The following is a 27,463-nucleotide window of genomic DNA, read 5'->3' as shown; positions in this document are numbered from 1 at the left end:
TTATAACGATTATTTGTTCCTGAGTTAAGATTGTGTTCTATGTATTAAAGTGTATAGCTATACCTATTACCTTTGTGCATTGCCGATTAGTGCCCAAAACCTTACTAAGATTAAACCAAATGGGCTAAATGGTTAATATTATTTTATTAGCGCTACATTCAGCCGGATGAGCCTTTTTATGAAGTGTAAAATAATAACTGCCATGTCAAATATCAAACATTTATTCAGCAAATAGGCCACAGGGGCACTTTTACATGTCCATTTTTACAAACAATAAATTAAAAAAAAAAAAAAAAAAACAATTACAAATATCGAATCTATGAAATAATAAATACTTTATTAGAGATGTATACTGTCTCTAAATGTCAAATTACACAAAAAAAAAACTATGATAAAAAAATAAAACCATAAAATACTAAAATTCTTTAGAGATGTATAAGTCTCTAAGTGTCAGAGATAAAATATAAAATATATATTAAATTATCCTTAGAGATGTAGAGGGTCGCCAAGGCTTGAATTCTTATATAAATAATTAAAAGACAAAAAAAATAAAACAGACAAGAACCGAATGAAGTGTCTCACGTTAATGTCACTCAAAAGTAAAGTTACATACTTTAACATAACCTGTACCCCGTGTAAGCTTAAACAGACCGGTCTCCACAAACAGCACCCGTTCACGAGTATGACGTGTATCTCAGCCATGGCTCACAGACTTAATGCAAAATATAGGTACTTAAACGATACGTTTTTCAAGTTCGGTTTTTTCCTTACTAGTTCTTAATTCAGAATATAATATGTTCCGCTACAGGATCCGAAATCTTTCATTAAGGAAACTTTCTTCTGAGTTGTGAATGAAACATCCAAATATTTATAAATTTTAATTCAAAAGTTCGCGTAGGTAGGTTTCTGGGAAAGTATAGATGTATGGTTTTGCTTTATACTTCGTTTTGAGCATTAGAAAAAAGGTTAAACAATCAAATTTAATCTTGACGTGTATTGTTATTGAAAAACGCTTTTTAGAAATAAGTAGCTTTTACTTATGAGAGCAAAGTAATGTTTTATTTTTCAACTGTATATGATTTATAATTTTTACATATTAATTGATTTTCAAAAGCGTTATTCAATAAAAATACATGTCAAATATCCCTGACATTCTTTCTAATGCTAAAAAAACGAATCCTAGCATGTAAGTATCAAAAGTAAAAAAAAAAAACGATGGTTAATGCTGTTGCTGCTAGGCTTGAGACATTAGTCAGCGACGGCTAATAACACCAGCATAGTGTAGTTTCTTAACGATTTTCAGTATTAAACGTAATAAAATCTAATTAAAGTACATAAATCCAATTCCGGAGTTTTCGATATTCAGTGGTCTTAATTCCGGAATTGTAATATCGGAAAATTGGTCCGAGATTCCGGAATTTAGAAATTCCAGAATCTCGGATTGCAAACCCTAAGTGGAACATATCGTCAACACAGTTATTTGTATGAAAATCTATCGGCCGTCTGATACAGATAGATAAAGCTGACATGATGTATTTATTGTGCACATCAGCAAAGAGTTATTGAATTTAGAAGAGTTGTAAAGTAACAGTAAAACTATAATTTACCTGTTGTGGTGTTGTCTGGTTCCTCCGTATATGCTGGTTTGTCGTCGCTGCACAGCCTGAAACCAAGCATTATACTTGCTAGAAGCCACTATGGCGTGAGTAGAAGCATAATAGGGGATATTGGTCGGATACAATCAGTTGAAAGTCAGAAGGGAGCTAGCACTCGTTACATATATCTTTAAACTGCTTAGGGGAAAGATATACAATGCGGATATATTGGGGTCGGTGGGTATTTGTGTCCCGCGGGCGCACCAAGTTGCTGCGCGAGGCGCCGATGACGCGCGCCATGCGTACCCTGAACATCATAGCCACGCATATAGACCTATTTTCATGTACGATGAGTGAATTCACAAAAGTGGCTGTATTAACTCTTTCTTATATTGAATAGGTAGTATGTAGGTTAAAAATTTAGTTGTTAGATATAGGTACTTGTTTTTTGTTTGTTTGTATATTTAATTTGTTGCTACATTATCGCATTGGGTTCAGCCTATAATGATAATTGTATGTGTGATAATAATAATAAAAAAAAAAATTACGCAAAACTCTGCGTAGGGGTTGCTACTAGCACATACTGAGGGCCTACCACTAAACACGACAATCGAAATTTCGTTATCTGCCTCTCTAGAAACAGACTAAGCTAAATTGTCAGCGATTTTGATAGCCCGGCCTGTGCAAGTGTTAAGTAAACGTCATAATTTCATAGACGTTTGACGCTTAGAATAACACTTGCACCGTCTGGGCTATCAAAATCCAGCCGACCAACTTATCTTGATTTGACTCTTGCATATTCGAGCGGCAAAGTGGCATATAACGAAATTTCGATATTCGCGTTTCGCGTAAACAAACCGCCTTCATGCATCAATGTCATAATGAAAACTTCTCTAAAAACTTTTAAGGGGCTGTGCACACCCAATGTCCTTGAAATAGATGTTACTTAAACAGTTTCTTAAGAAAGACTATTTAAGAACAATATATGTTAATATTCATTATATTTCAAAGACCGTGGTCGTACTCGATACATGATTGAACGAAATTCGGCTCGATAGAAAATAATTGCAAAGATTGGTCTTAAAATCACAATTAAACGGTTCTATGTCTTTATTGTTTTGACTTATGGGTCTGCAATTAAAATCACAATTTCAAAATCATTCATTTATAGTTTATAGATTAAATATTATTTTATATATAATTAATTTTAACGTGTTTATTTAACAATGTAGTCTAGATTTTAACAGTAATGAATTGTAATTGATTGTATCTAATTTGAAATCATCATTAAAAATATTTTTATTTCAAAACATTTATATCTAAACCGCTAACGTGTAAAATATTACACTAATAATCCACTTTTTTTTTATTTAAATAATTTTCTTATTATTCCTTTGCCCAGGCCCAGTAACATGCGACAGTGCTATCTCATTTACTCCGATACAAATAGACAGTGTGCGCGCTTTAGGTATTGACAGCCTCTTAAGGCATAGTATGAATAAGTTATTCTATGATTTACAATATGTGCCAGAGAGCAGCATAACCGCATAGTTTTTTTGCCATCATAATATTCCAATGGGTGCCACAAGATTATACATTTTCATCATCAAGGAGGGCTCGACGAAAAAAAGGTTGGAACCCCTGTATAGCTGCAAAATTGCATGGGCACATTATGAATGAATTCATCTAAGAACACATAACAGTTTTAAGCGCATCTTGTTCAGGAAAACGCGCCGTGCGATCAGACAAGTTGTAGAACACGCCATTCGGACGACGGTTACTTATAGCTGCATAACTAACGTATTGCTGTTTTCGACTGTTATAACTAAATTAATAAAACTTACTATAAAATACTTCATCGAGTGTGCTTTTGTCAACACTAATGGTATCAATTCGCAACTTAGAGCGCGCATCTTCCAGCGATGCAAAGAGCTGAGGGAATCTTGCAGTGTCTTTCGCTGGGAGGTTGTAGGACACTCCGTTCGGACGACGGTCGCGGATGGTCGCGATCGGACGATGGTCGCAGATGGTCGCGTTCGGACGACGGTCGCGGATGGTCGCGTTAGCCACGACGGCGGTGATGGATGATGTGATGGCTGCCTTCGAACTATAGTTGTCAATGAGAGTACAGGGAATAAAACTTACTCTAAAAACACTTCATCGAGTGTGCTTTTGCCAACACCAATGGTATCAATTCGCAACTTAGAGCGCGCATCTTCCAGCGATGCAAAGAGCTGAGGGAATCTTGCAGTGTCTTTCGCTGGGAGGTTGTAGGACACTCCGTTCGGACGACGGTCGCGGATGGTCGCGTTCGGACGACGGTCGCGGATGGTCGCGTTCGGACGACGGTCGCGTTAGCCACGACGGCGGTGATGGATGATGTGATGGCTGCCTTCGAACTATAGTTGTCAATGAGAGTACAGGGAATAAAACTTACTCTAAAAACACTTCATCGAGTGTGCTTTTGCCAACACCAATGGTATCAATTCGCAACTTAGAGCGCGCATCTTCCAGCGATGCAAAGAGCTGAGGGAATCTTGCAGTGTCTTTCGCTGGGAGGTTGTAGGACACTCCGTTCGGACGACGGTCGCGGATGGTCGCGATCGGACGATGGTCGCAGATGGTCGCGTTCGGACGACGGTCGCGGATGGTCGCGTTAGCCACGACGGCGGTGATGGATGATGTGATGGCTGCCTTCGAACTATAGTTGTCAATGAGAGTACAGGGAATAAAACTTACTCTAAAAACACTTCATCGAGTGTGCTTTTGCCAACACCAATGGTATCAATTCGCAACTTAGAGCGCGCATCTTCCAGCGATGCAAAGAGCTGAGGGAATCTTGCAGTGTCTTTCGCTGGGAGGTTGTAGGACACTCCGTTCGGACGACGGTCGCGGATGGTCGCGTTCGGACGACGGTCGCGGATGGTCGCGTTCGGACGACGGTCGCGTTAGCCACGACGGCGGTGATGGATGATGTGATGGCTGCCTTCGAACTATAGTTGTCAATGAGAGTACAGGGAATAAAACTTACTCTAAAAACACTTCATCGAGTGTGCTTTTGCCAACACCAATGGTATCAATTCGCAACTTAGAGCGCGCATCTTCCAGCGATGCAAAGAGCTGAGGGAATCTTGCAGTGTCTTTCGCTGGGAGGTTGTAGGACACTCCGTTCGGACGACGGTCGCGGATGGTCGCGTTCGGACGACGGTCGCGATTGGTCGCGTTCGGCACGACGGTCGCGGATGGTCGCGTTCGGCACGACGCTCGCGGATGGTCGCGTTCGGCAAGACGGCGGTGATGGATGATGTGATGGCTGCCTTCGAACTATAGTTGTCAATGAGAGTACAGGGAATAAAACTTACTCTAAAAACACTTCATCGAGTGTGCTTTTGCCAACACCAATGGTATCAATTTGCAACTTAGAGCGCGCATCTTCCAGCGATGCAAAGAGCTGAGGGAATCTTGCAGTGTCTTTCGCTGGGAGATTGTAGGACACGCCGTTCGGACGACGGTCGCGGATGGTCGCGTTCGGCACGACGGCGGTGATGGACGATGTGATGGCCGCCTCTTTAGGCGCGCCGATTGTAGTGAACGAAAGACGGTAGCCGGTGCCTGGTGAACAAAATATATATTATTTTGTGAAGTGAGGTTAATCAATTATTTACCCTATCTGTGATGAACTTTGTTTTTCGGCAACCTTAAGGTCGTATTTCATTATTTTAGAATAATAATAACCCACATCTTCTTAGTTTACCTAACTATCATACTAATTATGGCAGGAATTCAGTATTATTTAGACTTTCAAAAACGAACAACAATCAGTTTAACGATGTCTATTCATTTGTGCATAAGTTAAAAAATCGTTTATGGCAATATACGAAAGATCAACACTAATTGCCATTTAAATTTGTACTTTATACATTCCATATAAAAATGACAGCGCCTTACCGCTCTGCGGACTCGCTTCTGTTCGAAATCATTGGCATAATGGCGAAATTATTGGCATTTGTTACGCAACTACTGTATTGGGACCGTGCGAAGTGCATGGTGGGGGTAAGTAAAGCGATCCCAGCGCATAAGGTGGTAAAAATTTGAACTAACTGCGGATAGAATCTTTAACATTTCGTACAAGTTATATGGCTCGAAATGAAAATTTAATTTGCGATTACTCCTGAAATATTCATTTAAATTGTATGGTATAAGGGACCATTGTAATTTGTATCAAGTGCTTAATATTACTAACGTATTTAATTTGATAATTATAACACTGTATCCGTGTAAATAGCTTTGCAAATGCCACATATTATATGATCTTTTTCTAGAAGTTTAGAATGAGTATAGTAAGTTAACCTTAAGTGATGGACATTCAACATCGCGGACTTTTTTGTAGACTCATGATAGAGGGACAACCCCACCATACATTGTGTTATGAATGAATGAATGAATGAATGTTTCTTTATTCAGGCAATAGACCCATTACATAATTTTAAAATACAAATAAAATAAAAAAAGATACAGAAATACAGTAAAAATAAAATACAGTAAAAATAAAAAATACAAAAAAATAAAATAAGTAAACACTTTATTTACGTTATAATAGCTCAAACGGATAAGGCAGCGTTTTCGTTTAAAGCTCCTAGCTAGTGTGATTTTTTCCGTCAACATCATTATATTTAAACCAATTCACACAAAACCTTAACAAGTTATGTACCTAAACCTTCCTCAAGAATCACTCTATTGAAAGATGAAAGTCCTATGAAAATCCGTGCAGAAGTTTTTATTTTTGGAGTAGTTTTATAAGATGTAGTGAATTGACGTTTTCCCTTAGATTTGCGGCTGCTAGGTTGCGTGACAGTCGTGCACATAGCGAATAGAAGGTTCAAATTTCCTTGACTCCTAAACCCTTGCTGAATGCCGTGAAAGTTAAATTACTTACCGATAGCCCGTAAAAAACAAGGAAGTGGCGTGGCAGCGCACTCGGCCCTGATGCAGAGCTGCAATACGGTCGCCGAGCGCCGCCTCTTTTATGAAGTGAGTTGTTAGAAGCACCTTGTGCTGAAGGACTTTGAAACTTATTTACAGAAGCTAAGAGTCATTACTCACCAATGGCTCGCTTAAGGAACATGGATGTGACGTGGCAGCGCACTCGGCCCTAGTGCAGAGCTGCAATACGGTCGCCGAGCACGTCTGCCTCTTCCATGAAGTCAGTTGTTAGAAGCACCTAGTGCTGAAGGACGTTGAAACTTATTTACAGTAGCTAAGAGTCATTACTCACCAATGGCTCGCTTAAGGAACATAGAAGTGGCGTGGCAGCGCACTCGGCCGTGGTGCAGAGCTGCAATCCGGTCACCCAGGGCGTCCGCTTCTTCCATGAAGTGTGTTGTTAATAGTACCGTTCGCTCACCGCGCAGACTCTGTCATTGGAGGCAAATATTTTTTATTATTAAAGACAACTTGGGCCTACCAAAGCACCGCATCAAATGTAAAGATATAGGTCCAAAATGTGTCAACGTGTCACGTTACCCGAGTGACTTAAAAGTCGTACAAACATTCGTAAATTGTGGGGGGAACTGTGATTAGCCTTTTGACCGCCAAAGACGTCATATGACGCGCGCGGCTACAGCCCAATATCAACCTTCATGGGTACCGACAAGGTTCACGATTACGCGCCGCGTGCGATAGGCGTGGCGTTCAAAAGGTTAGAGTCGTGTATAATACTGACCAGCAGTAAGTCCCACAGCTCGCGGCGAGTTTCGACGTCCAGCCCACTAGTGGGCTCGTCCAGCACGAGCACCTGGGCGCCGCCAGCCACAGCGCAGGCCAGCTGCGCGCGCCGCTTCATGCCGCCTGACAACGCGCATGTCAACGCGTTCGCTTTGTTTGATAGTTGGAGTTTGGAGAATAGGTCCATGGCTGACTTGTGGGCTTGTGAGTATGTTTGGCCTTTGAGCTGGAAATATAGTGTTAATTATAAATTCCAGAATCTTGGAGTAATTTAATCTGATAAAAATATTAGAAACTAATCTTGAAAAATCGAACAGTTCCGATTTCTGAAGAAATGAAAATACTATTTTGAATGTTTTTACAGATCTGCTCTTATTTGAACTAGCAATGCCGGAAATATTTGGAGATTTAAAATTTAAAACACGTTTTAGACTATACCATTTCTCGGACCCAATATATTGGAGTACCCTGCCACCCTGTACCCCCTAAATTTCTTAAGTCCACCATAACTATGTTTACATAGCACTTAGCGAGAAATAGTGTCCTCTTTATAGTATATTTCATTTAAGCGCTTTAAATATGATGTGCTTATGTAGTCATGATTCGGAAATCCGGAACACAAAAAGTTAAGAATCTATTATAAATTTCTTATTTTTCATTACTTCAAAAATCATGATTCATTCTTACCATAGCAAAAAACATGGCGTGCTCCAGCACAGTAAGATGCGGGAAGAAGATGTTCTCTTGCGGACAGAGGCCGATAAGCTTGCGAACGTCCTTCGCTTGCTTGACTGTGTCCTTGCCTTCCACCAGAACGCGACCGGACGATGCCGATATCAGACCTGAGGAATAAGACTTTTTTGACGACCAGTTTGGCCTAGTGGGTAGTGACCCTGCCTACGAAGTCGATGGTCCCAGGTTCAAATCCTGGTAAGGGCATTTATTCATGTGATGAGCATGGATATTTGTTCCTGAGTCATGGGTGTTTTCTATGTAATTAAGTATTTATAATTATTTATATATTATATATATCGTTGTCTAAGTACCAATAGGCGGAATTCTTCATCGCAAAAATCAAACTGTCAGAGGGATTGACCTAACTGTTTTATCGACTTATCGATAAATATTTGTCACTTAACGAAACACAGGTGTCCCTAATTAGCTGACCGCCACTGTAGTTTGGTATAATAGTATAGAATAAAACAGAAAATACTTTTATGATGTAAATGAACGTAACATTTAGAGCAATATATTGTGGAAGAATCTTCTTTGAAACTGAAATAAGAATCTTTCTGTATCAGTTTTTTTATTGTTTTCTTTTAAGATTAACCATTTTAGTAACACGGCACGGAAATCACTCATGAAAACTCAAGTGACATAAATGACTTATGTGACGCTGACATGATTTACTTTAATACGGAGATGCAAGTTGCTTATCAAAGAGGTCAAATGTTATAGAATAATCTTTTAAGTTGATTATGGATACCTAATGCGATATTATTCCGTAACATCGATAAGTCGATAAAACAGTTAGGTCAATCCCTCTGACAGTTTGATTTTTGCTATGAAGAATTCCGCTCATTGCTAAGTACCCTCAACACAAGCTTTATTGAGCTTACTGTGGGACTTAGTCAATTTGTGTAATAATGTCCTATAATATTAAGACTCCTATGTAGACTGATCGATTAACAGGGGCATTCCAGAGAAGTGTCGGGTATGTTATAAAAACTAACTAAACTAACTGCTTTGGTTCAGCGATCCAAAAAGAATCTTGGCCTCCGAAACGAGAGAACGCTACCTGTCCCGATCCAGCGCGGTTTCCTGCCATGAATTGGCATTCAGCCGACGCAGGTCCGCCTCCACGACAAGGAAGGATCCGATCGGGCGCCCCAGGTACCGCTGGTGTGATGTCGGGTATGTTATGCTATTATAAATTGAGAATTTGGGCATAAAATACAAACCGGTGATGATGTTGATGAGCGTGGTCTTGCCGGCGCCGTTATGGCCAAGCAGTACGGTGATCTCGCCGCGGTACACGGTTAAATTCACGCCACTGAGTGCCGGGTCTTTGCCGAACGACTGAAACAATCCAGGGCATGAGTTTATCCATCTTAGGGCCTGTTTCACAATGTCCAAGTAAAGTCCTGAATAAGCTGCTTGCCACTTATCTGACGAATAAAGTCATCGTTTGCGTTTCACAATCTTTAAATAAGCTTAACTGGTAGATATAATGCTAAGTTTTGCAAGAAGATTTATCTGGCAGTTAATTTATTTAATTAGCTGTCCAATACTTAGACATTATGAAACACGTCCTTAATGCAGTCAAAGCAGCGTTATCTTGCATATTACGGGCGTCCGCTCGCTGGCGCGGTTGCACGGAGCGGGTGAGCGGTTTTACGAAAAATTGTATGAGCGACGCTAACTGGCGCCGACGCGTGCGACTGATTTTCCTTATAGCACCCGCGTGCGTGCGCCCGCTCCGTGCACCCGCACCAGCTAACGGACGCCCTAGGTCGTTGTCACCTCGTCAAAAAAGTGCCCTGTCTATTCTTGGACCAAACAAAAGCGTTTGATACCATTACAATCCAGAATTTACCTATTTAAAAACATTCTTACAATGAAGAACGAGTCTAAAACTAAGTTTTTTATATGGGAATATGTATAAAGAAAATTAATTAACGTATTAATTGAAAATGAAGTAAGTGGCAAGCTCTCTCCTAATTTTGGTGTTCCACAAGGGAGTACCATTGGACCTATTTTTTCTTATTTATATGAATATTGTCGGCTACACAATCCTTTAATTTAAAAAATCGCATTATTGACTTCTTCGCAATGCAATGCGTACTTTATCAACGGCTACTCTAAACAAAGATCGACTGCTCATCCCGACTACTGCTGAAGGTTTTTTAGCCAGAATGCTTTTCGTTTGCCTTTTCGTCGACGGCCAAAAGGGACATCCCTATATATCTCTATTGACTCTTTTTTTTTACAATAACTTGCTATACCTTCCAGACATCGTTGACCTGTATGCCAACCGGGAGGCCAGCGGGGGCCTTCTCGAAGTAGCGCGGGTCGGCCTCACATGGGTCGAACTGGGTCTCTTCTGGCGCAGCCTCTACTTTTGGCTGCATGTACCAATAGTCTTTCTGGAATGGAAATAGTTAAATTGATAAAACAGTGATTTACATCTGTAGATTGCAGTAAACATTACCTAATATCTTGAATCCGACGAGATTTTTCTTAAACTTTTACGAATCTTATAAAATCAAACCTTATGTATATCTTCTTCAGAAACCTACAATAGATCTGAGATATAGGCGAATACTTAGACTTACACTAAATGGGAAGTTCCAGGGTAACGCTTGCCCGTACTTCCCCGGCCGCACCCTAGAGAGGTACCAGGCGATCATAGACAGCAGGATTATCTGCAGCACCATAAACAGATACAGTTCGGCGACGGCGGTCTGTTCGGCTGCGTTCCACGTCCACATGTTTGTGATCGATATGCTGCCACCTGTTACAATATACTATAAATTAAACTTCAACTCTTAATCTTGCTGGTTGAACATCCATAATAGGTATGCCGACCTCGATACTCGGCATTTTTATATCAACAGGCCGCCAGATTTCTGAATCCGTCTAGGCAACTGTAGGCCCAGCATAGAAACGGCGCGACTGTATCTCGCTCGTGAGATAGACTACACTTCTTTTTCTCACTGTATTAATTAGAGAGGGATGGGTTGTCTATCTCGCGAGAAACTGTCGCGCCGCTTCTGTGCTAGGCATAGGTACCTAGGTAGGTACCTATCGGTTTACTTTGCGTTAGCGCTTTTGTCGATTTAGAAGCATAGTTTTTGGCCACAATTCACCTCATGGTTAGATATATCAGCGCAGGAGTACTGGACTATTTGCAGAAAAAAAAAAATTTTTGGAATTAAAGTGCGAGTCGGACTGGTGCACGCGAGATTCTGTGCTATTTACACAAAAGTTTTAATGTTTTGATTTTTTTTTCATAAGCCTGATTTTAATTATTAGAAAAAGTGTAACAAAATTAAAGCACAAACATTAGGAGTGATATTTTAAGAATTTCATAAACCTTTTATCAGTCAACCTTTTGAGGCATGTGGATTTTTGACTCACCGAACATCTCCCTAGAACCGAGCGCGCGCCAGAATCGGACGAACGGGTCGTGTGGCAGCAGGCAGCACAGCAGACACAAGGCGCGACTCTTGAGCTTCTGGCTCAGCATACTGGCGACCAGGAACGCGGTATACACTGACATGGTGATCAGTTCTAGGTATTGCGCTGAAAGAAAACCCCAAGTATTAGTACGTCCGTCTTTTTATCTATAGTCTGTATCTTTAGGTATTTAAAAAAAGGTAAACAAACAATTTGTTCATTTTCGGGTAGTTTTAATATTTATTGGTTAACCAACCAAATACAAAACCGCCTGGATCTGTCACTAAACGACCTGACTTTAAACCTACTTTATTTGATCATGTAATGTTTTCATCTACCCTCAACTGCCTTAAGGAGCCATTTGAGGGTAGATTTTGTTTACCTTTTTTTAAATACCTAAAGATACAGACTATAGTACCAGTTACGATTATCAGCAATGGCAGGTCAATGTAGCTAGTATAATTAAGTTTTATGTCACGCGCAATAGTAAGTAATACTCGTGCGATGGCAAACACTGAAGAACAACATATTCAGGTTTAATTTATCTCCTCGAATCCCACGGATGCGACATTGCACACACGATTTAAGAGGTTTTCGACACTGTCTGCCTGAGACTCCAGCAGTCCCTTGTGTCAAAGTGATCTTTTTCCGAGCTTTAAATTGAGCATGAAGACTCTCGAGTCAAAGGGATCGAAATTTACCAGCCAAAAACAATCTTGTAGTTTTAAATTGAGCACGTAACTAATATTCGGTTGTCTAGCTTGTAGAACAGGGCGCCCGCCGCGTAGAGTCATATGTACTTACTCATATTGAACACGTAAACTGTGACGAACGCCAGCGCCACCACAGTCAAAAAATGCAGTGCCATCGCCAGTGCTATATAGAATCCGCATGTAACGGGTATGAGGTCGTCAATCTTGTAGAACAGTGCGCCGCCCACTGCGTAGAGAAGGAGATGGGGAACTAGGTCTAAGACGTGGGACACGCCTAGCTCTTCCCACGAAACGCCTACCATTTTCACCAGCTCCTGCGAATCATACGTTAGATTAATATAGTTAAAAAAATCTTAATTTAGAGGTCACATGGAAATATGTAACCAAAAACGCGCCATCTTGGTCACTGCTTGTGAGGAAGAAAAATGTGAGTGAGATCAACAAGATGGCCGTCAGCTGACTCACTGTTGTAATCTAAATCTTATACAGCATAGGCGTAAGATCCACTCGATTGCCTGTTCTTTATTCTGGCTCACACACGGTGTTGCTGTAATCTGATCCTTATACACTAGGACATAAGGTCAGTAATTTCCACTCACATGCATTCCGCTGTTTTTCTCCTCGAAAAGTCTGCCCGTGAGGAATACGAATGTGAGTGTAAGTGCGAACGGCAATAAGAATGCTGAAAGCTGGCTCACGGCCACTACGTTGGTGTTGAAGTGGGCGGCCGCAAAGGGAAATTCTTGGAGCTCCATGGTCTGTGGAGAAAGAAAAAAATTGATTGAAAAGTATATAGTTACTTGGTAACAGAATCTTGACTATGTGTGATTGAAGAGCGACAAGTGAAAAATGCAAGGAAAAAGTTTGTTATATCCATCTAAATACTTTAAATTTACTTTTTTTTAAAGCCTACATTGTGTCCCACTGGCTGGGTAAAGGCCCCTGGCCAAACATATCCAGAATAGAGAGAATTTAGAATAATTTTATCGATCTAAGAGACAAATTTTGACCTTGGTCGAAACGAGACGGGATCAAATATATCGCATGCTAAATGTTCCTCCCGTAAGGACACATACACACAATCTAGCAAGTAAACTTTTTAAAATTCGTCATCATTAGGGTCCGTTGCCCGATCATTTCATTTAAAAAAAAAAAATATATTCCACGACTCTTCTCTTTCCGCACAGACTCTACATAAAATACACTGTTAAAAATCTAAAATATGTATTATTTAATAAACTAATAATGTATTTTTAATTGACTGACAATAAGACGAAAGTCAGAGTTAGACATTTCTTATTGTCAAGTATCTATATCGGTTAACTAAAGAGGTTGACAAATGATCATACTCTGTGTAGCGTGACGTCATTTTTCCGTCAACGGCATGAAATGTACGGGCCCTGGTCATCATACTACCTACAGTACCTCGCCAATCATCAGCGGTGGCAGCATGGTTCCATTTTTATCACTTGTCACTATATGCCCCTCACTTTCGCACTTACATACTTGAACTAGTACGTGACAGGCATGGTGACAAATGATAAAAAGCCGATCACTTTAGCCCTACAGGTGAAATTTAGGTCAGAAAGGTGCATTAAAAAAACTAACCTGGTCTATATTGGCGCCAGTCAGAAGTCGCAAATAGCTGGTGTCTATGGCCCACTGCAGGCGCATAAACTCCTCGTACTGCATACCTGCAAAAAAAAAAGTTTTTATTTCGATTTTTTACATGATGAAGGGCAAATGAAATGAAGGAATACGAAAACTGGACTATATACTCCATAGAGAAAAAACACGAAAACATGTCTAATGTTTATTTATTTTCAATTGTACGTTTATATCGTTAACCTGCATCAAAGATAATTTGAAATAGAGGTGGATTGTCATAGAAAACTTTGTAGCCACAGTAAATATACTGCAATTTTTCGACACATTATTACAACTTTTAGAATGCCATTTGTAAAATTTGATATGTGTTAAATTTGTTAAATATCAAAAAGTGGCGCCATCAAATAGATCATAGGCCAAAGGTATGGCGGCATCGTTTCGAGCGATGGCGCCATCAGATGGCGGGTCAAAGTCAAATGGCGCTCTAAAAGTTTTAATCATGTGTCGAAACTGTCCAAAGATGGCAGTATATTTACTGTGGCAACAAAGTTTTCGTTGACAATCCACCTCTACTTCCAATTCTCTTTGCCCTGCACTCCATAGCAGTATCATTTTAGTATAAAATAGCTAGTGATATAACCGAGGGGTTTGACCAGCGAAATAAACCTCTTTCCGATTTCCGTTGATCTCAATTTGCCAGCCATAAAACAACCTTGAAGTTTTAAATTTAGAATTGAAATTTGATTACCGATATCGCGTCGTATGACTCAAGGGGTAAACGGTGGTAAGAAATAAATTATTTCGATAGTGTTATAATTATGTCCTGTTCTTTGCAGCCTATCAATTCTAACGTAGCAAATCCTAGCATGGCCTACTTACGGCTGGAACCGTAGCCGAAGCAGACCAGTCAGACCAGTTCCAGCAATTCCAGAGCGGCCCTAGCTGACGTCCCTCAGCTAGTGCGTCTCCCAACCCGCAGCGGCTGCGGCAGCTTCAGAGGAGTACTTGCGTGGTGGAACTGACCTCGGAGCAAAATCAGTACCGGCCTAAAACGTACCCTACCCTACGACTCTAAATCGTGTGCTTGCTGCGGAATTTCGGTAGAATAAAATTAGTTCTTTATTTAACTCACTGTTTTATTTATTCTCACCGCCAACCGTAGCACTGGCAAACCGTAGCAAATCGAGAATGCGAACAGCTTAAGATGATGGGATTGATGGTGAAAAAGACTTACCAAAGTACTCATGATGACCCATATCAAACGGGTCTTCGGGCTCGTATTGGTTGGTCATGAAATTGTTCTTCATCCGAATAGTGTAGTTCAGTTTCTTCGGCCACATTTCTGACTCCATATCCTGGAGGTAATACAGATGTAAATGACATTTATTGTACAAAACACGTAGCTAACGTCGACTAAGGTCACTTTGACTCGAGGGGTAACATTGGCCGTCGATATTGAAACTAAAAGGAATTTGTTAACTAAGAAGGAGTAACTAGAAAGGAAGAAAGTAGAATTTTAAAAACAATCTATGGGAAAGATAAGATTGAGAACGGGAAGAAATCTGGAGTTTATAAGCTAACCTGTAATGTAATAAAGTGTATGTGGGGCAAACGGGGCACAATTTCACTACGGTATAAGAAGCATGTTGCGTCATACAGACAGAACCATCCAGAAAAATTCGATTTCGCAAAGCACTTAATAGTCAGCGACCACGCTTTGTCTGAGAATCGTTCTTTGGATATTTTACATGCCTGCGAGAAAGGATTGCATTTGAGTGTTTTGGAACAGTTATAAAAATAAATAAATATTATATGACATTATTACACAAATTGACTAAGTCCCACAGTAAGCTCAATAAGGCTTGAGTTGAGGGTACTTACACAACGATATATATAAATTAATAATATATAATATATCAATATTTATAAATACTTAAATATATAGAAAACACCCATGACTCGGGAACAAATATCCATGCTCGTCACACGAATAAATGCCCTTACCAGGATTTGAACCCGGGACCATCGGCTTTGTAGGCAGGGTCACTACCCTCTAGGCCAAACCAGTCGTCAAACAGTTGGAAACAAATAGGTACAACAACAGGGGGAAGATTCTTAATGAACAGTTGTCAACAGCTCCAGCATCTGTGGATACCTCGTAGAGAGGCGAAACACGTGTCGAGTTTTGTACCTTTGGTGGTGGTGTTATATTTATTTTTACGGTGGGGGAGTGGGAACATTTATTGCATGTAAAAATACGCAAGTAAGTATAACGGGTTAGTACCGATTGACTAGCACGTTATTATTTCGCGGATTAACAATGTAACATTTTTGTTTGAAACTTAATCTTAACCTAACTTAATTCTACCTAAAGAAAATAAATAACATTTTGTTGTTCTCTGAAATAGTTAAGATTGTAGTAATGGCTTAGATGATATATTGCTTCACATATACAACTTCAAATGTGAACCAAAAGATCGGTCGACATTATCGGTGTATATAGAGAAGATTTCTACTTGTATATCTATGCAGATATTGCCTTACTGACTTCAGACAATAAGTTACCATTTATTTTAAAACGACACAAAATTTATCTCTATTACCTAAAATGTACAATGTCAACGTATTTCAAGCATAGATTCAAGTCATCGACACTTAATTACAGGAACAGCGATCATAAGGAAAATAGACCATGATCATATAACATTAAGAGCCATTTTTGATAAGTAACTATGTGGCAGTTACGCCGTTCTGATTAAAGCGTGTACAACAATACCGCATCGAAGTATTGTTCAGTTTTAAAACTATCAATTTCCTGTATGAATTTGACTGTATAATTACATACGGTCGTATCGTACGGCGTGTGTTTTATCAACGATATGATATTTTAAGCAGATTTTGGATTTCGACTGAACCATTGATGAGGAAAGAATGAGTTTTTGGCAAAAATTTAATTTTTGGTACAAGCTTTTATCGCTGACTGTAGTTTTCTGTTTGTCTTAAATATCATTGTCAAAGTGTCATTTGATTTATCAACGTGAAGTGGCCAGTTAAGTGTTAGGTAAAAGAAAAGAGGCTCTAGAATCTGTTCAATGAGGTCTCATTTCATTATCTCATTAACAGTGTGTTTCTACGTAGCAAATTTGTTTTCTAATTTTATTTTATTTTATAATGAAATAATGTTTCATACTTAAATATACTTCAGGAGCCGAGTATCAGCTATATTTTTTTTTCCTACTATAGTGTCCCACTGCTGGGCAAGGGCCTCCCACTCGTTTTCTCCACTCGACCCTGTCATCGGCATTTTCCTACCATTTTGGATAGAATGTGTCCAAGTCGTCCCACCATCTCCTTTTCGGTCTGCCTGCACCCCGTCCTGCACCATCTATGGTGTTCCGTGGGTCCCACTCAGTAACCATTCTGGCCCACTTTTCCGGGTGCATGCGGCAGACATGTCCAGCCCAATCACACTTGAGCTTGGCGGTCTTGACGCCTACATCTACAACTCGAGCTCTGGATCGTAGTTCCGTTTTCTGATTCGATCAGTTCTACGAACACCTAATATACTACGCTCCATCGCTCGCTGACAAACCTTGAGTTTCGACTTTTAAAATATCGGTAGCTACCTAATTTGTCAGCACATTATATACTATAGTAATGTTTTTAAAGGACGACCCAGTCACAATGTAGCTAGTATTACTAATAGGTACATGATAGTGAGCCATGTGAGCTGTCATGAGTGTCATGCCATTTAGATGCTGAAATGCTACTAAGTGTAGGTAACTATAAACATACATTGTAGAAATGGATATTTTGCGGTCTATAACATTAACCTTAGAAACTATAGAACCGACCGTAGACTCTGGCCAGCGAATCGTATCACAAAACATGCATAACAGTAAAATTACTACGAAATGAAACGACAGCTTGAAATAATGTTTTAATTGATAGCCAAAAGTTAATAGGCAAAATAGGTTTCTTCTCGACTTGCCGGCCAAGCTCTATAGCCACAACTCCTTATGAAATCATGTAAGGAAAATGTATAGTGGTGGCAAATACAATTAGATTTTCGGAACTTAAGTTAGAGTTACTAATCGTTGTTCGGCCAAGGGCAACTTCGTGAGGAAGCCGAACTAATCCCAATAAAACTTAGATTTGCCTACAGCAAACCGCAAGCGAGGGAGCCGGGGGGCCCGGGGGTTAGTCAAGACTAGACCGTGCGAAGAAAATGATAAAGATGGTGTACCTCAAATATGACAATTGCATCCTCATAGCCCATATCCTTCGAGTATTCCAGTATTGAGAGCGCCGACGCATTTGAGAACGGGAAGAAGCCATACTCTTTGATTCCTGAAAAAAAATACATTAAGTCATTGTTTTTATAATCATTTTGTACTGTTTTCATTAACATCATTACAGTAAAACCCCTATTATTTGAATTATTGTGACCCAGACCAGGTTGGATAATCGAAATGAAATTTTTGGGACGAGAACAAACTAACAAGACGTTTTACATTAAAAAAAACTGTAGGTACAGTATATTAATTTTGATCGTACAATTTAACGTTAAAAAAAAACCTGGATGAAAAAAGTTCGGATAATTGAGGGTTCGGAAAAACTAAGTCTGCGTTCGGATAATTCAAGGTTCCGATAGTAGAGGATCTTATAATCGAGATTCTACTGTATATCCAACATCGTACACATTTGCAACACACCTAAATCATTGTATCTTATCTTATACCTTTAAACGAGCAATTCATGTATATTTGTATAATTCTGGGATCTCTGAAACGGCTCTAACGATTTCGATGAAATTTGCTATATGGGGGTTTTAAAATCGATCTAGCTAGGTCTTATCTCTGGGAAAACGCGCATTTTTGTGTTTCTATATGTTATGATCGGTCTCCCAGATATTGGTAAAAATCTACAGTAAATTATCTCAGCTTTGCCCACCACCTATTTACAATTCCAAATAATTAGTGTCTCGCTGACTGTTCGAATACATTGACAATTTGACACGTCTTTGACATGGTTTAATCTACAACGACTGTGTTAGAGCGGCATTTAGTCTTAACTACTTGAAAAGTCTGTAAAAATACATTTAAATTAAACATGCTGGCTGTTGAAATGTCTTTTTGCATTTTTCATGCAGCTAACTAAATATTTGCCATGTGTATAGGTGAGTTTAAGAGTCACTCGAGCCCACCGCAAAAAAAATATACGAAATTTAATTGAATTGCCGATTGATTTTTGTAGTAGTTTTTGCGTAGTTTGCGAAGAAATTCGCCGATAGAATACTTTTTCAATCTCACTGTATATGCATGTATAGAAAGCTATAATGTATGGTTAGCATCATTATTGTTGATATTAGTGTAATTTATTAATTAGTTACTCACTGATTTCCTTGTAAAATTATATAACAAATAAGAAAACTATAGGACTTAAAACATTATGCATTTACTCATTTTGCATAAGACTGTTTGTTTCTTAATAAATAAATTTAAAAGTAGCTCCCATACAACAAAATAACATGAAATTTGACATAAATATTCAAATATAAACTGAAATAGATATCATACACTAAAAATGACAAAGTCCACCGGTGGCCGAGGCGGGAATCAAACCCGCGTCTTCAGCATACGCGACTAACGCTCTGACCACTAGGCCACCCGGCCACGGCAGTACCCTTCCCAAATTCTCTGGTGTATGCTATCTTTGAAAGGCTAGGCGCCTTTGACTTTTTTCTGTAGTGTATGATATCTATTTCAGTTTATAATTTATATATAGTAATGTGACTGTGTGAAAAAAACATAAAATAATTTGACTTGTTTTCTAGTTGGATGAACATTCAAGTAAAATATACAACACTATGTCACTAATCCGGCACTAATGCTGACACAAATAGCCGGAACACTGTAAAATTCGTATTACTGGAAGTTAGAGCAAATCTAATTATTATATTGATGTATTTTTAGTATGTCGAAGTAATACACTATAATAACATACTAAATTCAAAGACAAGCGTATTATTATCTGTATTTTAGGATTTTATAAAGATATTCAAGAGTGATAACGTAAGCGCACATAATAAATTTGGACATAGAATGATCATTTGCATTGCATCCCTACTTTAATGCCGGATTACTGGGTGTACTGGACCATCGAAGTGTCAGATTATCGAGATTTAACTGTATCTATGTATAATTTTCATTGCTAGAAATAGAAAATATAGAAATTGTCACACGAATACTCTTAAGAAAGGTGTAAGCGAAGGCAAGACGCCCTGTAAGGTGTGAGCAGTTCCGACGCCCATTGGCCGAATCTACCGCTACTAACGAAAAAAAGTCAGCTAACGAAATCATTTGAAACAACTGACCTAAAACGTTCAAGGTTGAATGTTTCGTACAGATTACATTTCATCGATTATAGAACTAATCTATTGTTGTCTAGCTCGTATTTAAAGTTATGTTTTAGGATGCACATATATTATAGACTTTGCGTAAAATGGGTAAATTTTATCAAGTGTGGGTCCAGCTATATGGTCAGGGGGAGTAGGATCATATGGTTAAATTCTAGTTATTTTTTTCGCAAATACATATTTATTGTAGACACAGCCCAGGGCCCAGAGGAGTAGGGCGAAGGCTATGAGTTTTATCTTCTGAAGGCTCACGGTCCTATAGTTACCTAATCACATCGAAAGATGACTATCCCTATGACACTTGATTTCTATATGGAGTATAGAAAATGTTTGTACACATTTTTTGGACATTTAGCACTGTTTAGAAATTCGCGCACCGAGGGTTCCGTACAAACCTGTAGGTATATAAGTAAAAGTTCACCCATCACGACAATCGGGTCATATCAATTATTAAAAATATTTTTATTATATGATGTAACTAAAAATTTACGGTTTTCGCAATTTTTCCTTTATCTGTGCTATAAGACGTTGCTTCGTACCAAATTTCAAGATTCTGAGTTCACGGCAAGTACCCTGTAGGTTTTGATTCCCTTGCGAGTGTCGAAAATTTGCGGCTTAAACGGCTGTATCTTTTGATTGCGTTGGCTTAGAAGTTTGATTTTTTCATAGCTCCAAGGGACAGTAGACCTGAGTATTTGATATAAATTCCAGCTTGATACCTCCACGCGTTCCTGGGAAAAAGGGTCTTGACAGACAGACAGACGGACGAACCCTTATAAGATCACTTTGTTGTCCGTCCAACAAATTGATCTTATAAGGGTTCCGTTATTTCCTTTCTAGGTACGGAACCCTAAAAACACATTTTGTTCAATTATTTTTAAATCAAGTCCAACCAAAAGCGACTTGAAGAACTGTTAGGATATGAATCACCATTTGACGCGATAGGTATAGTGCATATCCAATCAAATGCAATATCCAATCCAATAAGACCATATCCAATTGAGACAGAGTTGCATTTGTATCCTGCAGTCCATATCCAATCGAATTTATTTTATTTCATTTAATTTTTAAACAAAATAATAAAAACTATTTCCTACACTATAGGTTATAGGTTTTGACTATTTATTTTACTTTGCATGTGTTGTAAAAAAAAAACAATGCATAAATATCAGTTATGAATTATGATCTTGAAGTAAACTAAAACAATAAATAGGCGCGTTGTACGAATCTCACAAGCGGCGTTGAACCTTTAAGTCTAATGAGACTTTGTCGCCTTGTGTGTTCTACCGCTTGTACAATGGGCTGTGCTCAGAAGAATTGTTTGACATGATGCCAACGGCCACTTTCTATCACCGCACCGCTCGGCGTCGGCAGGGTGTTCATCCTCACACCCTAGAACCTAAATGGTGGCGTACTGTGCGGTTTAAAAGGAATTCCCTCCCGCGGACACTCCGGCTGTGGAATGAGCTCCCTGCCGAGGTTTTCTCAAGGGACTACAGTATGGGGTTCTTCAAAAAAGGAATGCACAGGATGATAAAGAGTCGGCAACGCGCATGTAACACCTCTGAAGTTACAGGCGACCATAGGCTTCGGTGACTGCTTACCATCAGGCGGCCCGAATGCTAGTTTGCCAAAATACCAAACCTAAAGTTTTTACATTTCTAAGTAGGTAGGTATGGTTCTACGCGTAACATATTTTAAATAGTGGAATTTAAGAGCCTTCTAAAGGGGAGATATCAATTTGAAACAAAAAAATATTCAAAAATATTACAGGCTAGTAAATATCAAACGAAATAAAGTCACATTAACATGTTTTTATTATACAGGAGGCAAGCGGACAGACGAATTGCCTGATGGTAAGCAATTACGGTAGCCCATGGACATTTGGACATCTACAACACCAGCCCGCGTAGCCAACGTGCCAATCTTTAACCTTCCGTAGCGTAGCGTATCACACTTCATTACTTCGTTGGGTCATACATAAGTTCTGTCACAAAGGTTTTGACTGATAAAATGTAATACAAAGCTTTTAATAAAAAAAGTTTACCATGAACTGAAAGCTTGTTTAATACTGATCAAAACGTAATATAATTAGTTTAAAATTTAGATCGCGTCTTAAGCTGCGGAGTCTAATGCTGCGGAGTTGCAAGTGCGCTGCCAACCTTTCAGATGGGCATATGCCCTTAAGGTTCGAAACAGGGATCCAAAAACCGGTATATTTTTCATACAAATTAACCGGTATTCAATTTCGGTATCTCGGTTGTTTATTTATATTTTTGCATTTCACTTAGGTAATTTGATAATTCATTGTCCTGTATCTAAATACCATTCTAGAATATCAAAAAAATATTTGGAATGCTAATACGTGATTTTTTGATTGTTAGTTACTTATACCGGTAACGATCACTAGTTCGAAAGTCGTATCGGTCCAGAAATAACCGGTAATAATTTTATAACTTGTAGCTAAGCTAAGTATAGCCAGTTGCTTTCATTCCCACCCAATGTTGATAACCTTGTGAACTTTAAAATATTGATTTAAAAGGTAATTTGAAACGGCATTCGGAAATATATAGCTTGGCATTTAGATGAGTAATTTTACCCGTGTGTCAACTTGTAGGTAAGTACTTGGCACTACTTAGCAGCCATTGTTATTCATTCACGGCATTCTACAATGTAACTGTTATTAAATAACCAGAAAGCTAAAAGCGTTTTTATTTTTAAACACTAGTTGAAATATTCAAGTTGTATTATCTTTATGTTCTATTTTACGGTCGTAGTAACAACGACAAATAACGTTATTATTATTATACATATACGTAGGTATGTTAGCGAATGGCGAGTCACGCAGCGGCTTACGTGAGCGAATAACTCGCAAACGCGAAGCGGCGCGGCGCGGCGTAGGTGAATCAATCCTTTGATACCTATGGAAGTGTCCTACGTGGGCGATCTCGTTGCGAACGCGAATACCGTGGGTTCGCGAGTTATTCGCTCACGTAAGCCGCTGCGTCACACTAAGCGCGCAAAGTTGTACAGAATTCGAAGTTTTCATGTTCCACGTTTTGTTTACAGTGGAATGCTCCACGATTCGCAGAAGTATTTTGTTTATTATTTTCTCAAGCATGTACGAGTATGAATACAATCCTTACATGCAATGCGACTGATCAAGGGATTGTATATTTGATATTGAGTAAACGTTACGGGGGATCTATAGAATATTGTTTATCACAGTAGAGACTCATTACTCAATTTCAAGCAATTAACACAAGTATTTACAAACGAGTAGTACTCGCACACCGAGGCCGAGGGTTCCGTAGTTTTTAGTATTTGTTGTTATTGCGGCAACAGAAATACACCATATGTGAAAATTTCAACTGTCTATCATGGTTCATGAGATAGAGCCTGGTGACAGACAGACAGACAGGCAGACAGACGGACGGACAGTGGAGTCTTAGTAATAGGGTCCCTTTGGGTACGGAACCCTAAAAAAAGGGTACCAACTATTCACCGGCAAGCCAGTAGGTACCTAATTTTTTTTTACAGTTTGTCCTTTTTTCGTGGGCTGTATTAAAATTTTGTTACCTCCTATGGATTGGCTGCTTAAGTGCTTAACCCCCACAAAATTTGCATACCCGTTCAGAATCACTGGTTTATGATTTATATGATGATTACAATAGCAATATAATACTGATGAATAAAGTAAAACTCACCCGGCAGATGATCCAGTCGTTTAAGTTTGAGTTTAGCGCCAACCTCATCCATGAGTCTGTTGGTGTGGTCCGTGTCCGGTGTGAACAGCACTCGGACACGGTGCTGCCCATACTTCTCCAGGCTGAATGGCTCCTAAAATGATACTTTACAGTCATAATCAACATTCTAGTTAGATAGACACCACTGTTTTACATATGGCTCTTAACGTTGGAAATGGCATAATAATTACTTGGCTTGACTTGGAGATGAGTTGTGCGGGGGTGGGGTACATCAAATGTGTGTCAGATAATCTGCACTATACATATGACTATTGGGCGAGGTTTTCGACAGAGGGATAAGCTCTTAAAGGCGACTCTGGTTGTTAAATCCTGTAAGGCTTCACTCCGTCACATTTTGTTGAGGACAAACAAAAATATTTTGACCCAGTTACAGACAGTCCCTTATGACAAGACAGAAGAAGCAGCCTCCCAGCATCATCTCAGATCCCCAAGAGACCTCCCCGAGGTCCTACTCAACATCAAAGGTTTGATAGGATTCCTCGAGGAGTCTGGCTCAACCCCCCTCCCCCCCCCACTGATACAATACAATGGCCTTTGTGGATAACAATATGGAAATTGTTCCAACAAAACAATTTTATCAATACAAACTAATTATTATAAGGGAAAAATCAATATACTCATTAATTTATAAGGTTGTCTGGAAGAGATCGCTTTTTAGCGATAAGACCGCCTGTTGTTACCTGGTTCTATTTTCCTTTCAAATTCATTTGTAGTTTTACATGTATGTAAAATGTATAATTGTTGGTGCAATAAAGAATATTTACTTGCTTACTTACTTAATTTATGTACTGATTGGTAGTAATTATTTGTTATTAAATCTAATTACAAAATTTTTACCATTTTTAGCTGCAATTTTTTTATGGTGATGGTGCAGAGTATAATTTTTTTTTAAATTGTTTTTTTTGATCTTTTTAATAATAATTAATGAAATATAAACAAATAAATTAATAAAATAAATGTTTAGTAATAAGTCTTTCAGTGCCAAGCGCCCCATTTCCAGTACAATATGAACACACCTGACGAGTTCTTGGCAATGAATGTGTTAACTACTAGATGTAGGCCACCCTGGCCACCTTATCTTCCAAGTTGGAAAAAATCAAAATTTACACATATCAACCTAGCCCCAAAAGCAGTTAGTGCTATGGGTACTAGATGACGATATACTTAAATACTTATAATAAATTAAAAACATCCATAACTCAGGAAACATTATTTGTGACAAACACAAATAAATGCCCTCACCGGGATTCAAGCCCAGGATCTCCAGTTTCTTAGGCAGAATCATTATTAACTAGGCTAGGATGCCGTTAAAGATACATTTTGCTTGAAAACGGCAAATAAAAATAAAAACGTGGACGTATTAGAGGCCAGTTGATAGTCACAAATTCTCAGACATGAATCAATAAGTAACAAAAATATTGGAAGTAGATAATAATACACTTACCGTATAATGAACATTCTCATGTCTTCCGAGTAAACTTGGACCAGTAGTCAGGTGTATGAGCACAAAATACAATAACGGAGAAAAGTAGTCGAAAAATGTTCTAATGTATCTCCGTTTTCTCATAAGGCTGTGCTTCCACAGCAATACCCAAACGGACCACATGATAACTGTGTTATATTATTTCACATTAAGAGATAGCGAACTCCTTTAAAATGTTTATTTGAGATACAATGTTTCAATTAGTATAAACTATCATTTCTCACGTTACACAGACACCTAAACCGTATGTATTTGAAACTCTATTGCACTACACATTATAGTATTTGAAATATACTATTCATATTTAATAACAATGGAGTGACTCATAATTCCTTTGAAAAATCGAACTGCGAGAAACAAACAATCTGGGCCATGGAGTTCGATTGATTGACATGAAAACTTTGACAAATTTGACAATGGCATTTGACATTGACAGATCACAGTAACCATAGACTAGAGTTTTTTTCACATAGATGGTAGGATCCTATAGATGTGCCATACCGCGTGCGCCCGTGAGGGACAGAACATACGCAAAGCGACAACATTAAATACACGTTTTAATATTCCTGACAACGTGTCCTGGGATAAAAAAATGACTGTGACAAGGACAAACAATCATAGCGCTTTCTCTGTTACTCCTACCGAAAGATCCATAAGAGCATCTCGTTCTGTCATCTCCCGGCTCTACCATTTCATTTCCATACTTATGTCCGCAATTGACGAACTTCGATTGTCGCGCTTATAGCGTTTATCGTCGCAGTAGCACAAACATGGACCGCGTTTTGTAAAGGACTGTGACACTGTGTAAATATATTTGTTACAAGCCTTGCGACTTTAGCCGTTTTGTGCAAAAGTCATTATATTATTAATAGTCTATGTTCTGAATGAAATGTGTATGGTAACATTTTTCTTGTAGAAATTCCCGCTAATGATGTGTGAACATTTTACTTTTTCAGTCGCCCTACCGAGGGCCTAACGCTAACGCGAACCACGTTCGACGTGTTGCCTCTCTGTCGCACTTGTAAATTCGTATGCAAGTGTGATAGGGTGGCAACACGTCAAACGTCGTCGCGGCAGGATAGGATCCTAATAAAATTGATCCTAGTTAGTGCAGTGGAGTTTTTTACTAAAGGCGGTTACATCTTTAGACATCTTTAGGTGGCGACTGACTTGTAACATTTCGGTGTAATATAACGTGATACAACCCGAGCATTACAACAGTCAGTGCAGCGAGCCGAGCCGCTCGACGCGAGCACCGCGTGCTCCACTCGGCTGTCGGTTTTTACGCGAATCCCTTTGAGTGTTACAAAGGTGGCGACTGACTTGTAACGATCGCCGTGAACGATACATTACAAGCAAATGTTACAAGTCAGTCGCCACCTTTTACTTTAGGTAAAATGTTAGAAGCATTTTAAGCGCTTAAGGACTTATTATTATTACGTCTATTTTCCATCGGATACTTTCTAGTGGGAACGCCATATAAAGGTAAAAAGGTTTATTAATATGTTGTCCGAAGAAAAAGTACATTTATTATCAGCATCAAATGGATAGTGCCGGCACAGAATAAATAATAAATAAATAAATAAATAAATAATAAATAAATAAATATTATAAGACATTATTACACAAATTGACTACCGTACAGTAATTACACTTCCTGCAGAACCGAAGTTTGACAGCGATTCAGGGACGAATCATGCTGTCCTTTTCTAATATATTGCACTATCCCTTTCGGCTATTTAGGGTTGCCAAAATTCAAATCATTATCTTAGCTGTGGTCGTGCACGCAAAGGGACCTCAAGTTGTGCCAAACCTAATAATTGCTCGGAGCAATGCAGGGCTATAACCGCGAAAATCGAAGTTCGTCAACTGCGGACATTTTTCTCTGTCTCTCTAATTATGTTTTAGTGAGAGTAAAAGAGAAAGATCCCCGCAATTTGCGAATTTCGGTTTTCGCTGTAGGCCCTGAGCCGGAG

The 27,463-nt window shown here is 39.0% G+C and overlaps 1 protein-coding gene and 1 non-coding gene across 2 annotated transcripts in view; both read right to left on the bottom strand.

Annotated features, from left to right (window-relative positions):
- The window catches only part of LOC133527686 (phospholipid-transporting ATPase ABCA7-like), a 56,468-nt gene extending 29,830 nt beyond the window's left edge, over positions 1–26,638 (bottom strand). Inside the window, exons 1-16 of the mRNA XM_061864805.1 lie at positions 25,449–26,638; positions 23,945–24,077; positions 18,066–18,169; positions 15,054–15,174; positions 13,820–13,905; positions 12,811–12,969; positions 12,303–12,525; positions 11,460–11,624; positions 10,655–10,833; positions 10,325–10,465; positions 9,281–9,398; positions 8,007–8,161; positions 7,318–7,545; positions 6,871–7,009; positions 4,958–5,207; positions 1,608–1,663 (exon numbers count right to left, since the gene is read on the bottom strand). Of these exons, the coding sequence (XP_061720789.1) occupies positions 1,608–1,663; positions 4,958–5,207; positions 6,871–7,009; positions 7,318–7,545; positions 8,007–8,161; positions 9,281–9,398; positions 10,325–10,465; positions 10,655–10,833; positions 11,460–11,624; positions 12,303–12,525; positions 12,811–12,969; positions 13,820–13,905; positions 15,054–15,174; positions 18,066–18,169; positions 23,945–24,077; positions 25,449–25,610 (2,419 nt within the window). The 5' untranslated portion in view covers positions 25,611–26,638. The remainder of the gene's footprint in view (positions 1–1,607; positions 1,664–4,957; positions 5,208–6,870; positions 7,010–7,317; positions 7,546–8,006; positions 8,162–9,280; positions 9,399–10,324; positions 10,466–10,654; positions 10,834–11,459; positions 11,625–12,302; positions 12,526–12,810; positions 12,970–13,819; positions 13,906–15,053; positions 15,175–18,065; positions 18,170–23,944; positions 24,078–25,448) is intronic.
- Trnat-cgu (transfer RNA threonine (anticodon CGU)) lies at positions 19,423–19,494 on the bottom strand. The gene has a single exon. It is a non-coding gene; the product is annotated as a tRNA-Thr (tRNA).
- Positions 26,639–27,463: the final 825 nt, after the last annotated feature.

This window comes from Cydia pomonella, chromosome 18 (assembly GCF_033807575.1).
Source record: "Cydia pomonella isolate Wapato2018A chromosome 18, ilCydPomo1, whole genome shotgun sequence".
NCBI lineage: Eukaryota > Metazoa > Arthropoda > Insecta > Lepidoptera > Tortricidae > Cydia > Cydia pomonella.
Note: the sequence above shows the minus strand (reverse complement) of the source record. Positions and strands in the feature narration are given on the sequence as shown.